The sequence below is a fragment of the Protopterus annectens genome, chromosome 12.part0, assembly GCF_019279795.1.
Source record: "Protopterus annectens isolate FY-2018-M chromosome 12.part0, PAN1.0, whole genome shotgun sequence".
In the NCBI taxonomy this organism is placed as follows: Eukaryota; Metazoa; Chordata; order Ceratodontiformes; family Protopteridae; genus Protopterus; species Protopterus annectens.
The window spans coordinates 1170935526-1170953190 of record NC_056746.1 but is presented as its reverse complement, the minus strand read 5'-3'; the positions used below and the strand labels follow the sequence as shown (position 1 = coordinate 1170953190).

At 43.9% G+C, this 17665-nt stretch overlaps 1 protein-coding gene across 5 annotated transcripts in view; it reads left to right on the top strand.

The window, feature by feature from the left end:
- RPRD1B (regulation of nuclear pre-mRNA domain containing 1B) overlaps positions 1–17665 on the top strand; it is an 866932-nt gene that overhangs the window by 63645 nt on the left and 785622 nt on the right. For 3 of the 5 annotated variants that reach the window (XM_044090202.1, XM_044090200.1, XM_044090199.1), the window contains exons 3-4: positions 3604–3696; positions 5753–5886. In XM_044090202.1, coding sequence (XP_043946137.1) covers positions 3604–3696; positions 5753–5886 — 227 coding nt within the window. The remainder of the gene's footprint in view (positions 1–3603; positions 3697–5752; positions 5887–17665) is intronic. The other 2 variants (XM_044090203.1, XM_044090201.1) reach the window with 1 other exon arrangement.

The window sequence follows — 17665 nt, the reverse complement described above, 5'->3', positions numbered from 1 at the left end:
CTCATGTGGAAACTGGATCCAGGGATGCATCAGCAAATTATAGAGATCAGAACTACTTTTTGAAGACCTTATCTTTAATCACAGTACTTTGCGTAAAGCCTTATTGCTACCTTTATATCTGATTAGTTTGAAGGATAGTGTGTCTGAAATTCTTCAAGTGCAACTAACACTAGGTAAGACTGCAATCCAAATTGTAGCTTGCTACAGATCCCCCACCATACCCCAGGATTCTCACTACACCTTTCTAAACATACTGGAAGATATTAAGATAGAACCAAACACCCTAATACTGGGTGATTTTAACTACCCTGCCATTAACTGGGAAAACTACTCGTGTTCCAACACCTTTGCGCAACGGTTCTTGGAATTCATAAATTCCAACGCCCTGGATCAACTAATCCATAGTCCCACCAGGGGCTCCAATATCCTAGACCTGGTCATTACCAACATGGGAAGTCAATGCTCCATACCTGTGGTCACCCCCTCGTTGGTCAGGTCTGACCATAAGCTAATCATCCTTAAAATCCACATCCTACCCCCACCCCCCAGTAAAGAAACCACCATAAAAAACTTCTCCAAAGCCAACTTCATGCTACTCAAGTCAGAAGTGACAAACTTCATGACATCCATGCAGATGGGAACTGAAAGTTCAACTGCTGAATCCTACACAAAGGCACTGTACGAGCACATCCACTCATGCATGAATCGTTCCATCCCAAATAGAACCAAAATGCTCTCATCCAAAAAAAGGAAGCCAATCTGGTGGTCCCCTGCCATAAACAAACTTTACAACAAAAGGAAGAAACTTTTGCAGAAAAGAGGAAAATCCCAGGATGCAAAAAACTCCCTTACTAGCCTCCGTAAGAAACTGAGATGCCTTATAAAATCCTCCAAAGCTAGTTACGAAAATAAAATTGCCAAAGATTCCAAAGACAACCACAAAGCATTCTGTAACTATGTCAAGAATCTAAATGGCAATGCTCAGATCTGTTCTGAGCTAAAACAGAATGGCATTAAATATACTGATCCAAAGGATATTGCCAATATCCTGGCAGATCGATTCAGTGCCAACTTCACCCCCCTCTCACCCCCTAAATGGCCCATCTCAATACCGTAAGATTGCCAAATTTCAGTAATAACGGCCACACAGGTACAAAACGCACTCTCTAAAGCCAAGAATACAGCATCCATGGGACCAGATGACATCCTGGGCTGTGTACTACATGAACTACAATATGAACTAGCACCTCACCTAAGTGTCATGTTTAATCATAGCCTCACCTCAGGTTTCGTGCCCACTGAGTGGCGCAGAGCTACAGTTATCCCAATCCACAAGGGGGGATCCACCTTGGATCCCAGAAGCTACCGTCCCATCAGTCTGACGAGCCTTATCTGCAAGGCCATGGAGCGCGTATTATCATGGAACTTATAAACAAAGACATTGGCAACCTTCAAACACTGGACCCCACCCAGTTTGGGTTTGTGAAGGGCCGATCTTGTCTCCTGAACCTGATTGACTTCTTTGAATCAGTCTCCAGAGCCATGGACAAGGGCAAGGTGGTCCACACAGCCTATCTAGACCTTGCCAAGGTCTTTGACACCATCCCCCACTCTGGAATCCTAGATAAACTTACTAAGTTGGGCATTAATCCCTATGTCACCCAATGGGTTGCTAAATGGCTTACTGATAGAACCCACACTGTAAAAGTAGCAGACTCCAAATCCAGCTCCAGACAAGTGACAAGTGGAGTACCTCATGGTTCAGTTCTGGGGCCGCTCTTGTTTGGCATCTACTTCTCTGAAGTACAGGTCAACACTAAGGGACTCTGGCTAACAAAGTTTGCAGATGACTGCAAACTGGGAGCCATTATTGAATCCCCAAATGATGTGGATACTCTACAAAAGGGCCTTACAGAAACAGATGCTTGGTGCCAGAGCCATGGGCTCAAGCTCAATGCCAAGAAATGTATTGTTATCCCCTTTGGGGAAAAAACATGTATCCATGAATTACCATATAGGTGGCAGTACACTAAACACAGAAAGTGTGATAAGAGACTTGGGGACACAGATGGACAGTGGCCTCACCTTCGATAACCACATCGCCGCAACAGTCAGGAAATCCTTCTATGTGGCACACCTCATCACGAAGGGCTTTTCATCCAGAAAAAAGGAGGTCATTGTCCCACTGTACTTCTCCCTCATTAGACCCATTATAGAATACAATGCCCCATTTGGTATGTACCTCTCAAGACATCTGCAACAACTGGAAAGGCCTCAGAAATACCTCACTAAAAGAATCACAGGCCTAAAGCAGATGCCCTACGCTGACCGCCTTAAACTCCAGCTATACTCTTGTCGCATATAGTCTACTCAGAGGCGATCTCTGCTTAACATACAAGGCCATGTCAAACCCAGAGCTGTTGGACATGCTACACTTAAAGAAATCCCAATCCCTCAGAGCTACACGCTCCAGAGATCTAAACCTTGTCATCACAATAAACAAAACATGCTGGAGGGATAGGTTCCTGACCCAGAGACTCCCCAGACTCTGGAATAGATTGCCCATACATGTCAAGCAGAGTGCCTCTTTGGACCTCTTCAAGAGGAACCTTGACGATTGGATGGGAGAAAGGAAATTCACCCCAGGGATCACGTCAGTCGCCCTGATAGACAGGGGTCCAGGAAAGTAAATAATGTGGGAAGAAATAGCCAGGGAATTGTTATGGCTAGGCTTGTATAGGCCCTAGGGCTGATAGCCTAGTACCAACCTATGAGAGATTTTTTTCCTTTCTGTGGACTCATTGAATCTTAATTTATACTTTGTCTCCTTTACCTTGACTCATTCAGCAGCACAAGGCAAGACCAGTCCAATACTAATAGCTTTATTGCCGCACTGACAACCTTCTTTTCCTCTGGTAATGAGCCTGATATCTGTTCTATCATGGCCTTTACCTCTTGATGTTTCTTAACTGACCCAACAAAAGAACAGAGAACTACATCCAAACTCAACTTTTTTCATGTTTGAGGATAAAGTTTATTTTACATGACCCCATTTTCTTTTCTTGCTATGGAAGGACTGCTCACCTTTGGTGTTATTATTCGGCATTACAGGCTTTTCTAAAGCTGAAACGTCTCTAATTTCTATAATGTTCCTTGCTTCCCTTTGTTCATCAGATCCTGTTTGATGCACTTAGCATCAGGCATGGCTCCCCTTGCTCGAGTGACTTTACTGTTGGTATGGATAGGCATGCTTTTTCTTTGTGTTTAAATGTTATCTAGAAGGCTCCTTGGTCTAGTGATTTGCAATTATTCTGTGTCTGTCCATTTAGTTTTCTAGCCGCCTCCTCTTCCAATTCTAGTCTTGTATACCTCAGCTGTTTGTTCCTCTTTTTTTTTAGTTAGGGCACCATTTAAAGATGTTTGCTCTCCTTTCCACTTAAGTTTAGAATTAGCATTGCTTCTTCATGTGTTTCATGGTGTAGTAGTACTACAGTTCAGTACTTGGTGTTTTGTCGTAGTGTTTACTTATAACATGTCTGAGCAGTTCCTGCTTTTGTTTTTTGTGGGACTCTGATCTCTCTCTTCTTTCCCATTCCTTAACAGAGGGGTTGTTCGATTCATCTTGGATCCGACTTCAGACACTCAGACTTTGGATCCAGTCCTCAGGGTCGTCCTCTTACCCACAACCCCCTGCAGGTAAACAATTAAAGCAAATCTTGCCGCTCAATTGCTACAGACGTGATTTGCTTTACTCAGGCTGGGTTTAAGCCAAGTAAAATGTTTTACTTGGTGATGTCTCGCCTTTGTGACTTGTATCCTCTAGTATTTTTCACTATCCTTTTTACTTTTGTTTCTTGGGGTACCTTTCCAGTCTTTTGGGCTTTTTCCATTCTTGGTTTTCATCACCCTTTTTGGAGTTGTCTCTGCTTTAGCTCTCTTATGGTACAGGTTTAATATAGTTATAACGCATGTGTTAATAGTGAATGTTTTGGGTATAGTTAGTAGTAGTTGTAACTATTAGTATTTGTGAATTTTGCTGTTTACTGTTGTGGTTGCTGTACTTGCTCACCATGTCAGAAGCCTTTGGGTTTTAAGAAATGCATGGCTTGCAGCCAAAAAATACCCAACTTAGATGCACATGCCAGGTGTGCTTATTGTTTAAGGGCTGCTTAACTGGACACGCAGTGTCCTATTTGCATCTCTGTTGGTCATTGAGTGCTTGTGGAAAGGAGAAGGAAATTAATCATTAAGGGACTCCTGCCTGCCTCTGCAGTAGAAGTTCTCCCTTTATTATTCTACTGCTCTTCTGCAAAAAAAAAAGTCTGATTTAATCCATGGCTGAAAAGATTCAAGACAAGCCTAAGGACAAAGAAAAAGAGGAAGTCCTAAAAAATGTAAGAAGTGGTTGCCGATCGCTCACCTTCCTCTGCTTCGGCCCCAAAGATTTCCAAGCTTTCGGATCAGACACCACTAAGGGAACCTGTATTTGCTGGATATAGCACTCCTTCCTTGCCAGATCCATGATTTTCTCTGGAGCTGGTTTTGCCTTGGTTGCAGTCCCCCTTCTTCCAAGAGAGCCCTCTCCATTGCATATACAGATCTTCTTCCACTGCTTCATCGCACCGATCAGTGCAGTCCTTCAGGAGATTTTCCAAAGCAGATGTGGATATAATGATGTTCCTCAGGACTCTTATCCAGGTGTGGGTTCTGTCAGCCCAGACACCAGTCAGAGCAGGGGGTGTAGGCCCATCTCCTTATCCAATTTTCTCCTTCCCCAATCTGTCTCTCAAAGTCAGAGCTGTTGAATTAGGGTGTATGTTTGATACAAAGACCACTTGGGGATATCTCATTAGGAGAAATCCTAGAACTGCTTAAAAAGGGGGGGGGGCCCTCAGAAGCCCTGTAACAAAACAGAAGTCAGTATTTTGTGAAGCTTTTGGAGCTCACCTGTCTTCTTCTTGGGTGATCAAACGTGATGGTTGACCTAATTTCTAAGTGGGCATGGAAGGAGGTGGATGTGAAAAATTTTCATGTAAATCTGATAAGTTCTTGGGACTCCCTAAAGGGTTACCCGTATTGGAGCAAGGGTCCTGCCGTTGTTTTGGTGGTGGCAGTGGCCATGAAAAAGGAGCTTTCTGAGGAAAGCTACACTGTCCATCACCTCAACAGGGAGTCTCTGGTGCTGGACAGATTTGGCAAATGAGTCTGTGCTTCAGTGACCTTTGCACTTGTGTGTCAGGTAGTTCGGCTCCATAATGCACTTCCTGAGAGATTTGACCTAGGAGCTTTCAAAATCTCTCTCTAGAGCCTTATCTGTGGAGGAGAGGACGTCTATCAGCTTGCAGTTAGCCACCCTTCAGTCCCAATTGAATGCGTCTTTGCTGGTATTATGCAGTGGAACAGAAGGTATTTCTGGAGCTGCGAGCACTGGCATAACCATTAGGAGGCATGCCTGTATGGAATCTGTGTGACTTTACAGCGCCCTTTTTAAAACGTCTTTAATCAATGGTCAAGATCCCACTTTGGGCACAGCTATGACAGATTATAGCTAGTTCTGGGGAAGTGCATCCATAGAAGACATCATTTAGTTTTAACTCTGTATACAGGGCACATTTGCTTTAAAATCGCTTCTAATTATGCATATATTGTAATTTAGTATTTTATTTAATTTAATGGCTATGCCAATAAAACTGTTGACCATGATGGTATTTGCAGGGCAGTGCTATGACAAGACTTTCCCCCCTTAATATAGGGAGGCTGATGAAGGCTGTAAGAAACACATGGAGCGACTGTTAAACATCTGGCAGGAGAGGAGTGTGTATGGCGGAGACTTTATCCAACAGTTAAAGTTAGCTATTGAAGATGGCAATAGTCCGAAGCCACGAGGTAAGCTCAGAGCACTTTGGTTTTGCATGTTCATTATGTCTTTTAGGCATACAGAACTTTTTATGTAAGTTGTGATAACATAACAGTTTTTTTTATTTTTTATTTTTGATTTTATATATATATATATATATATATATATATATATATATATATATATATATATATATATCAATAATTTATTTTTTAGTCCAGTTCAGGTAGTCATGGTAGTGCATATAATCTGTTTCCAAGTTCTGATTCCTGACATTTCTGTCCTTCCTTTACACTGTTCTCTTGAACTCTTATGGTTCAGAAGTAAAGCTTATACTAGTTTGTCAGCCAGTTTAGATGGCCAGTTTTGAGTGGACTGTGCTTTCTGAAATTTTGGGAAGTTACTAAAGATGTTTTATGTATTCTCTTCTGAATATTGTTCCCCATGTCATGACAGCAATGCTGTTGGTGTTGAAGTATGCTGTTTTCCTGTTGTCTTCAGTCTTTCCTTTCACTTAGACATTTGTTGGCAATTTTGTTAACTTGTCATTGTCTGGCTGTTTAATTGCAATAGCTGTAAAATGTTTGCTTATTCCAAAAAGCATACAAAATGTATTTTCCCCTGTACTACAAAAAGTAGCAGTTGGTCTACCAGAAGTTTGTCAGTAAAACAGAGCGGGAAGGGTACAGAGTGTCAAGGAAGGTGACTTTGATGTTAAGAGGAAAAAAGGAGACACTCAGTAAATGCAAGAAAAAAAATTCAGTAAGACAGGAACCTGTTAATTGAAGCAGAAACAGGCAATTAAAACAGATGAGTGAGGTCTCGGACTTTGCTAAAACAGCAAGCACTGCTGTAAGGGATAATATAGGCTTATTAAGGAGCTCAGGAAAATGCAGCCTTTTAATAAAGGGAGCAGTGGAGGGCAGAGACAATTAAGAGCTGTTTTCACAAAGTGTGGTGATGGGGCTGTAACCATGCTGGACGTCAGGAGTAATCATCAGAGTGGGGGTGCCGTGACTGTTTACAAAGTTAATCATCCAAGAACTTTGAAAATTGGAAGTGTATAAGACATTAGTGTTGGAAGTTTCTTTCCCTGAAATTGTAAGGGAACTATGAGAATTGGTGGTAAAGCTGCTTGTTAGACTAACCGATCATGGGAGGAATGGCTGGTGCCGTGACATTTAAAAAAGATGTGCAAAAGGGGAAATGTGATGTGAGCACAAACCAGAAAGATGTACTTGTTAAAAGCTGGCTAAGGAGTAGAACTTGTTCTGAGCATCCTATATATGCTTTGAGAGAAACACTTTCCTGTACCTTCTGTCCTTAGCTTTTCAGTCGGGACCCGATACTGAAATATTCTTACCTTTTAAACTATCATTACTGGGCATCACTGTATGTAGTTGGGTTATTTTTTTTGCTGATGAACAGAAAAAGGGATAAAGATATTGCTCATGACTTTGTTCAAGTCCTAAACAGAAAAAAAAATGAGCATTTTTTAAATACCGTATGCCTGCTGTGTTCAAAAAACATTTTGTGCTTAACCTGTTCAGGAGGGGTTGTACAAAAGTACAAGATTTTGCATACTTTTTGGAGTATTTTCTGTTGTAAGTTGTCATTTTTTATTTTAGGATTTCATTTTGTAAACTCGCTTTGTTTGCTGTCTGCCAGCAGACTGACACAGTGGACAAGGACTTGCCATAAATTGCAGAGCTGGATACTGTGACCATACCATTGTAGACTATAACTTTCAGTGCTTTTGTAGCCATACAGTTAAATAAGCTATGTCTAAGCTGTTGAGTAGCTCTGGCATTGTAACTTTCAGTTCACTCCAATGTATATAAGGGAGATCATAGTTGTTTTCTGCTTTTGTACTAAGGGACCTTGTCAACCAAGGTGCCAAGATTCTTGACTACTATATTAGTTGTGGAGCATTTGCTATACTTAAAGTTGTAGATGAAAACTGTTTACCAGGGTCTATATTAGAACATTGAAGTTTCAAAAATTAATGTTCTAATATCAACCCCTATTCAGCGAAAGCTGAAAATATCGAAGCAACAGAAAACTGAAATTTTTCCTAGGGAAGAATTCGGTTGTCAGTTTCTGTTGCTTCGGTATTTTCAGCGCTGTGGTGGAAAGTTACGGGTCAGGTTCGGGTAAGTGTGCGATTTGAGTGCGGGTTAGGTTAGTTAGGGTTAGGGTGAGGGTTATGTTTGTGTGCGATTGTGTGGATGTGAGGGTTAGGGTGGGGTAGGTGAGTTAGGGTTAGGGCACGTGTGAGGTGTGTGCGTGATAGTGACAGACCCTAGGGTTAGGGTTTGGGTTAAGGTAAGTGGATAGTTAGTGGTTTGTGTATAGTTTAGTGTAGGGTTAGGTGTAAGATTTTAGGTGTATGTGTGTGGATTGCTGTTTGGTGTGCTTGTGTTGTGTGTATGTGTTTTGGAACAGCAAATTTTTTCCCCTAGGAAAAAATTTGCTGTTCTCTATGTTCGATGTTTTTAGCTTTTGCTGATTAGGGGTCGATAATAGAACATTCGAAGTTTTGAAACTTCGATGTTCTAATATAGACCCATTTACCATACGTTACAAAACTGTACTTTTTTAATTTAATTTATCCCTTTTTCATTATACCATAGGCTTGTAAGGATTAGTTCTGGTTGTATGAATCCCATATGAAGGTGTGAATTGACAGTTGGACCCAGATTACACTCACTAACAAACTTTGCCACAGGTCTGGGTTTTTGGTTTGGGGTCTGGGAAGTGTTACCAAAAAAAAAAAAAGAAGAGAGAGAAAGTCCTGTTACTGACCTTGAGGGTACACCACTAGTTGCCTTCTTACTTTATGAGGTGGCATTTTCCACCTTATCTATACAGGTTCTATATTTTAGACAATTTGCTATCCGCTTATCATGGAAGGGTCTATATTTAGGTCATTTAGCTTATTTTACAGTATCTGCGTGAGTATGGTGTCTCATGCCATGGCCAGATCCAGATAACCTGAATGGGCCAAATGACCACTATCGCTTGGCACCATGACCTTCCCAAACAAGTGTACTAATTTTAAGTAGATACGAGCTCCCCTTGACAAAACCAAATATTTGAGGGCTGTGTGGGTTTTTTGGTATTGTAGGTAATGAAGTCCAATATGATATGACGTCCTTCCATATCATTGTTTTATTCTATACGCAATGGATCTCTTGCCAAGGATAGCCCAACTTCTGGCCAGTATAACAAAGGCTTTGGAATTTATAGACCTCATACATCACACTTGTGCTCCCTGCGCAAGGCCTGATGATTACGTTTTGGTACAGATGTCCTCCTGCATCCTTCAGATAAGGATACTATAGTCATGGAATGTCTAGGCAAAAAGATATATACTGCTGCAGCCCTGGGTTTTAGGGCTATCCGTTATCAAACTGCTGTGACCAAGTATGTTTTAGCCCTACTTTCTCAATGGCAGTCTCTGACCTCCTGGATTCAGAAGGGAAGGTCTCTGACTTTCTTATAGGTTCATAGGTAGGTACTAGGCTATTGGCCCTAGGACATAATTAAGCCTAGCCAAAAAAAATGTTTTATTATGCTTCCCTCCCAAGTGGTCTAGTTTCTTGCACCCCTGTCTAGCAGGGCCACCAAAGTGTTACCCGGGGTGAATTTCCTGTTTCCCATCCACTCATCAAGATTCCTCTTGAAGATAGCTGGGGAGGAGCTCTGCCTCACATTTATGGGGACCTTATTCCAGAGCAAGGGAAGTCTCTGGGACACGAATCTGTCCCTCCAAGTCCTGTTTATTGTTGATGTCAGGTTTACGTCCCTTGAGCGAGTAGCTCTGGTGGATTGGGTTTTCCTTAGGTGGAGCATTTCTAGCAATTTGGTGTTTGACATAGCCTTGTATGTCAGGCAGAGATCACCTCTGAGTAGCCGGTACGTTACGAAGTACAGTTTTTTTAGCCTCATGGCATAGGGCAACTGTTTGAGGCCCGTTATCCTCTTTGTGAGGTACTTTTGAGGCCTCTAAACATAGGTTCATAGATTAGTACTTAAGACCGTCTCTGACCTCCCAGATTCAGAAGGGAAGGTCTCTGACTTTCTTAATTGCGTTATTCCTCTCAAGTGACTCATCACACTATTAAATGAAGTTATGATGCAGCTGATGCTTCTCTAGAACTGCTGCCTTTGGTTCTGGCTTGAGAAGTTACTCTTGGCTTCATGTCCAGCCGTTACATAACGATGTTAAGACTAAGTTGTTGCATGCTGCTCGTGATAATAAGAACCTTTTTGGTTCTCCTATCTCTTCAGGATAAAGGTAAGGCCTTGCAGGAATTGAAACATATTTTGTTTCCCCTATACCTAAATTCCAGAGGAATTGTCCATCCAAATCTGCTTTTGTACACAGCCTCTCCCTCCCCCAAAGGTAAAAAGGGTTCTAGGCGTGTACCTCCTGCTAAGTGTACTCTGACCCCTACTTCTCAGAAGCCTCCTTTTCAAGACCAACCAAGTTCTATCTGACATTTTGCTTCCCTCTTCCTTAGGCCAGATTCTCTTATCCCTTTCCCTTTCTCTTTTCCTGTCCCTTCCCAGTTTGCTATAGGTCACTCTCAAAACTCTTGGATTTTGTCTGTCATCTGCCAGGGATATTTCATAGTGTGGAAATCCCTTCCTTCCTCCTTTCTGGGCATCCCTCCGCCTTCTCAGGAACAGCTTCCTTTTTTCATGAACTGCTTCAGGGCCTTTTGACTCTTGGCACCATTCAAGTTGTGCCCCCTGCCCAGGAGGAAATAAGGTTTTGTTTCAGGATCTTTCTGGTTCCCAGGATGGAAAGCACCTGACCATTCTGGACCTTTCTCAGCTCAACACCTTTCTAAAGTTCCCTTCCTTTCAGATGTTGTCACTTCAACCTGTGTTCCCTCTTCTTCTTCCCCAGGGCTTCTTGGCATCCTTGGACCTCCGGTATGCCTGTCTTCACATCCTCATTCATCCCCTTTTCAGGAAAATTTTACATTTCTCTGTTTCTTCCTTGCATTTTCAGTTCCCTGCTTTGTCCTTTGGCCTGTCTACTGCCCCAAGAATATTTACCAAATTCCTCTCTCCTATCATTGCCATTTGCAGGATTTGTGAGGTTCAGATCTTTCCTAGTCTAGATGACCTACTATTCAGGCTTTGTCTCCTGATGTCCTGCTTCATCACCTACAGTTTACTGTTTCCCTGTTACAAAGCCTGGGGTCTACCATAAACTTTCAGAAATCGGCCCTGGTTTCTTCTCGGGATCCAGTCGTGTGCTGGCATCCCTGCCTCCACACAAGGCCCTCTCTCTCTGATCACCTTTTATTCACGCTCTTCTTCCTCTGGCTTCAGTCACAGCCAAGGATTTTCTCAGAGTTCTAGGATTCATGGCCTCCACCGTTCCTGTGCTGCCTCTAGCCAGACTCGATATGAGAAAACAGTGGATGTTAAGTTGTCCCATCTCGTCTTCGTTCTTGCTGTTTGGGATCGGAGCTGATCCTCTGCTCCGACTCGGTCTACTTCTGTAGTTCGAGAGCTATTTACTGGCTCGTGGCTAACCTTTATCCCAGAATGCCCAGCGTCAGCTGCCCAGACCTAGTTTGCCACTTCAGCTGCAAGGTTGCTTCGTTCCTGGCTCAAGCTTAGTATAGTTTTTTTTTCTAGTATTACAATTGTTTATTCTTCAAATTTTATCAAGTGTTTGTCTAGATATAGTACTTTAATCCTTATCGCCTTTCTTGTGTCTTGTAGCTTTGTTGTCCGTCACTCCGTACTCTCAAGCCTTTGTTTCCCCTGAACTCGTTTAAATTAGAGAGTCCCCCCCCCCCCCTTAGGACAGCCATTTAAATTAGAGGCTCTCCTTTCTTTTCCTTAACAGTTTGTTTATTAGTTTAGTAGTGTAAGATGTCTAAAGAGGCCAAAGTTTCTGGCTTCAAAAAGTGTGACTCATGCTGTCAGAAAATGTCTCTGACAGATGGGCACACTAGCTGTGTGAATTGTTTAGGGGCTGTGCACCTGCAGGACTCCTGCTCTATCTGGCATGCATTTAGTCCAAGGGTCCTGCAGTGGCTTGAAAGGCTTGGTCAGCTCCTGATTCTGTGGAACCTACTCAGAGGAGACCAAATAAATTCATAACAGCCCCTCAGGACAAACAATTTCTTACTAAAGGTGTGCCAGTTGATGCCATGGTGGTAACAGTAGCCACCAAGAAAGAGCAGAAACTTCATTTGTCCATCCACCTAACAGAGTCTAGGATGATGGACAGATATGGGAAGCAAATGTTTCCTCAGCGACCTTCTCCATGAGGCCCCTGAATTATCTCTCTAATTTTACATGACTTTAAAGGGATCTCCTAAAAGAACTTGGAGATCCTACAGCTGAGGGAGCACCATCCAGAATAGCTTCCCAGCTTGCAACTCTTAATTCAGTAGTCCACTTCTCCATGAGGCTGATTTCCTATGCAGCCAGTGGAGCGAGCAGAGTCGCAGGTACAGGAGTGGCTCTCGGGAGACATGCTTGGCTGTGGCTGATTTGCGGAAACCTTTCGAGTGTCCTTCACAAATACTGCCTTTGGCTCTTCGCTTTTTCAGCCTCAGGTGAAAGACACGTTTACCAGGTGTGAGCCGGAAGGCAAGACTCTCTCTGCCTTGGGAGTCTGTTTTTCCACTCCTAACAGACCTTATCCCAAAGGTCAGAGGGGTGGAAAGATGTGGTTTCAAAAGTCCCAGGGACCCTTGCCTGACACACGTGGTGATTTTTTTTTTTCCCCCAGGGGCAGAGGGGGAAACAACAACAATGGCAGACGCCGCCCTCATGGCAGAGGGCGACCGCAAAATCAGGGTGACAGAAACTTTCTCTGCCAAACCCTTCCAGCATTCCTGACTGGTTGCCCGTCTGCTCTCCTCTGGTGGCAGTCGGGGAAGACTTTCCCTGTACCCAAAAGCCTGGAAAAATAGAACAAGAGGTTACAGAGTCCCCTTCCATCAACCCCCTCTAAAGTCAAAAAGGTCCATCCCAGATATCCCACCCAGTCTAAGGTATCAAGCAGTTATTCAAGTTTCAAAACTGCTAGAAAAAAAGAGCCATTCAGGAAGTCCCCGCAGACCAACCAGGATCCAGAACTTACTCAAGATTCTTTTCAGTAACAGAAAAGACAGGGGACTGGAGACCAATACTGGATCTCAGCAGACTGAACAAATCTGTACAAAAAGAAAACTTCTGGATGGTGACCCTGCAGTCCATTCTCCCCTTTCTGGGTCAGGACAACTGGATGTGCTCCATAGATGTTCAGGATGCGTACTACCATATCAAAATGGACATATGCTCCAGGGGATTTCTTCACTTCTGGGTAGGGGCCAGTCATTATCATTTCAGAGCTCTGCCCTTTGGTTTCACCACAGCCCCCCAGGGTGTTCACCAAATGTATGGTAGTAGTCACGGCTCACCTGAGACGTCAAGGATTCCAGGTGTTTCCCTATCTAGACAACTGGCTCCTAACTGCTACCACCAGGCATCAACTCTTAGAGGCACAGGATTGTACAATATCAACCTGCACCCAACTAGGAATTACAGTAAATTTCGAAAAATCTGCCTTGTTGCCCTGTCAGTCTGTTACATATATAGGAGCAGAATTAAACACACACAATAGATGTTTGCAAGGTTACCTCAGGAAAGAGTTTTCTCTATTCGCCAACAAGTGTCATTTCTAATGCAGAGCAGAAAGATCCAAGTCGGACATGTCCTGCAAGTTCTAGGCTCCATGGCAGCTGCCATTCTTCTTGTACCATTAGCCCGTGTTACCACATGAGTGTCCTTCAGTGGCTTTTCTTCACGCAGTGGTCCTTCCAGGAACTACCCATGTCTCACATGGTCCTGATTACAGAAACATGCAAAAGACACCTCTCTTGGTGGATGGCCGCCACACTGCTGACTCAGGGCAGACCTTTCATTCAACCCCCCCCCCCCCCGGTAGCCACAGTGACCACAGACCCCTCCCTGATAGGGTGGGGGGGGTTAATATCTAGGCAAGACAGTCCAAGGCATGTGGCAACCTCACGAGTACCATCTGCATATCAATGTCCTAGAGATGAGCGGTGCTCCTAGCATTTCAATCTCTTCAAGACACCCTTCCTTCCAGGACTATTGCATTTCTTAATTCTAGCGTAATGTCTCAAGCTCTGCAAAGCCTTCATGAGAGGAACATCTCGTCTGATATTGTTAATCCTCGTTTATTCCTTACGTATGGGTATCGGTTCCAACCTCGGAACTGAGCCAGCCATCTTCCAAGCTCGCGTCAGCTACAAACTCTCGAGCTAAAACTCTTACCCAGAATCCCCCTCTCTCTGTTGCCCCAGATTTCGTTTGCCGCATCGCCATTCGGTCGTGTCAAGCTGCTACTTCTCTTGAGCCAAGTACAATTTTTTTGTCATACTAAATTCTAAAACAACCTTCTTTCATAGAAAAGTTATTACATAGTTTTCTCCTACCTTCTCGCATTTAGCGACTATTCTTTCTTGAATCCTTTTCCCCTCTTTACTGCGAGGTAATTTCTTTTTTACCATTGTTGGTAAACCCCCTTTCCTTCGGTTAAATCTTGTACCATTTGCTGGTATTTTTTCTGTTTTTTCCTTCTAACATGGCAGATAAAAAAAACAAAAAAAAGGTAGCCCAGGATTTAAAAGATGCTCAGATTGTGGCCATAAATTACCTACTTCAGATGTACATTCCCTGTGTGTCTATTGCTTGGGTGTGCCTCATTTAACAGTTGACCCTTCCTGCGGGATTTGTAAGAATTTCTCTAACAGGACGTTGATTGAGAGAAAAAATAAATTGATATTGAAGGGGCTACTTAAATCTCCTTTTTCAGAGGCTATTACTGGGGCGGAAGCTTCAACCCCTCCAAGATCCCATAAGAAAAAGACTGATGAACATATAAAGGCCAGGTCTCTTCCTTCGTCCCCTGCTGGGGTCTCCCACGAACAGAGACCCAAGAAAGCTAAGCTTTCCACTTCGGATTTGACTTCTTCGGCTCCAGTGCTTTCGGTACCTAGACTTTTGGCACCGAGGCCATTGTTGCCATCTGTGACTTTGGCACCGACTAGCATATCTGTACCGAGGGGCTCCTCTGTTCAGACTTTTTTACTGGCACCGACTGTCCAGTCAATGCAGACTGTTACGATGTCGATGGATTTTTCGACGCCCATTGCCTTTTCGGCTCCGACAACTTATGAAGACAAGATGATCAGTTTCAACATTTGGCTTAAGTATTGGTGTCATTCAAAGGGGATCCAATGCCTGTCAGCCTGAGATGATATGCTCGACAAGCCGCGATGCTTCGCTAGGGACGGCTTGCACCTGTCACCCCTGGGCTTTCGGATATTGGCAAAGGCTCTTGCTACACCCATAGTGCCTTTTTTAGGCAAGACTCAAAAGACAAACCCACCTCCATAGGTATCACAAGGGATAAGAAACTGAGTAATGCTACTCAACGCCAGAAGACTAAACCTCAAGATGCACACACTCGAAACTCTCCTTAGCATGGAGAACATCGATATCTGTGCAGTAACAGAAATCCGGTTCAAGGCTCCCGAGAGCACCCCAGCACTACCGGGTTATACCTCATACCATGCTTTTTGGCCCCAAAACTTGGACCGACCCACAAAAGGAGGGGGAGTATCAATATTCATCAAAGATACCCACACCTCCAGGTTGGTGGCACAGCACGAAGCATCAGAGACTATCCATGTGCAACTAACAGTGGGTAAAACTGCCTTCCAGTTTATAGCCTGCTACAGACCACCCTCCTTAACCCAGGAACCCCACTCGGCCTTCCTGAGAACACTGGGAAATATGAAGGTCTCTCCAAACACCATTATATTGGGCGACTTCAACTACCCAAACATAGACTGGAAGCATTACTCTAGCTCCAACACCCTAGCCCAAAGATTCCTAGAATTTATAAACTCAAATGCTATGGAACAACATACTGGACCTGATCATCACCAACATGGGGACTCTATGATCCAGACCAGAAGTGTATCCCTCACTGGTAAGATCAGACCATAAACTAATCTCACTGGATATTCACATCCCGACACCACCCCCCTGCCCAGAAAACCACAGTGAAAAACTTCTCTAAAGCAAATTTCACACTCCTCAAAACCGAGGTGGAAGCCTTCAAAGCCCCCAGGCCTGTGGAAAATACGTCCCAGACCGCAGAATCCTTTATAAACGAATTCTATGAGCACCTTCAGGAATGCATGGATCATGCGATCCCAAATAAAACCAAGACCCAATCCTCCAAAGGCAGACGTCCTGTCTGGTGGACCCCAGCCATAAACAAAATATACAATAGAAGGAGGAAGCTACTAAATGATGGAGCAAAATTCTAAAAAGGGAAGGCATCTCCGATCAGTATTAGCAAAAAACTACGGGCACTCATAAAATCGTCTAAGGCCAGCTTCGAGAGAAAAATTGCACAGGACACTAAGGATAATCACAAGGCTTTCTTTAGTTATGTTAGGAACCTGGGTGGTAATTCCCAGATATGCTCAGAATTAGTCCAAAATGACAAAAAATACACTGAACCCACAGACCTTGCCAACATCCTAGCTGACAGGTTCAGCGCAAACTCCCCCCCCCCACCAAAAGGGCAAATATCTATCCCAGCAGAGTGCTGCCCCCCTGACATCTCAGATGCTCTGGTAAGAGCCGCCCTCTCCAAAGCAAAAAAACACAGCATCAATGGGATCAGGCGGTGTCCCGGGCTGCATCCTACATGAACTCCAAGAAGAGCTAAACCCAAACATAAAACTACTGTTCAATCTCAGCCTTGCTACAGAATATGTACCCAAAGAGTGGCGTACAACAACTGTGGTCCCTCTCCACAAAGGTGGTGCCTCAACGGAGCCTGGAAACTATCGCCCCATAAGCCTGACTAGCTTGGTCTGCAAAGCTATGGAAAGGATCATCTTGGACCTCATAAGTAAAGATATTGGGGACCTACAGACACTGGATCCTACCCAGTTTGGCTTTAAGGGCAGACCCTGCCTCTTAAACCTGGTTGATTTCTTTGAAACAGTCACCAAGGCCATTGATGAGGGGAAGGTGGTCCACACAGCCTACCTGGACCTCGCAAAAGCTTTCGATACAATACCCCACTCGGGCATTATAGATAAGCTCACCAGCTTAATTATAAACCCCTATGTCACTAGATGGGTTGCAAACTGGCACAAGGATAGAACCCACATGGTTGGAATTGCTGGAGCCATGTCAGACTCCAAACCAGTTACAAGTGGCGTCCCACAAGGCTCAGTCCTGGGACCTCTCTTGTTCAGTATATATTTCTCTCAGGTGAAAGACACCCCACCAGTGTGTGAAGGGAGGCAAACTCTCTCTGCCTTGGGAGTCTGTTTTTCACTCACTACAGAGACCTTATCCCAAAGGTCAGAGGGGTGGAAAGATGTGGTTTCAAAAGTCCCAGGGACCCTTGCCTGACACACGTGGCTCAGTCCTGGGACCTCTCTTGTTCAGTATATATTTCTCTCAGGTGAAAGACACGAGGTACAGGCCAACACGGAAGGACTGTGGCTGACCAAGTTCGCAGATGACTGCAAACTGGGTGCCATAATCGACTCTCCAGCCGACACAAGCATCCTCCAAAAGGGCCTCCTAGAAATAGACAACTGGTGCCAGAGCCATGGCCTTAAGCTAAACGCCAAAAAGTATTTAGTCATCCTCTTTGGCAAAAAGTGCCCACAAATTACCACATAGGTGGTAATCCATTAAGTACAGAAGAAGTAATTGGGGACC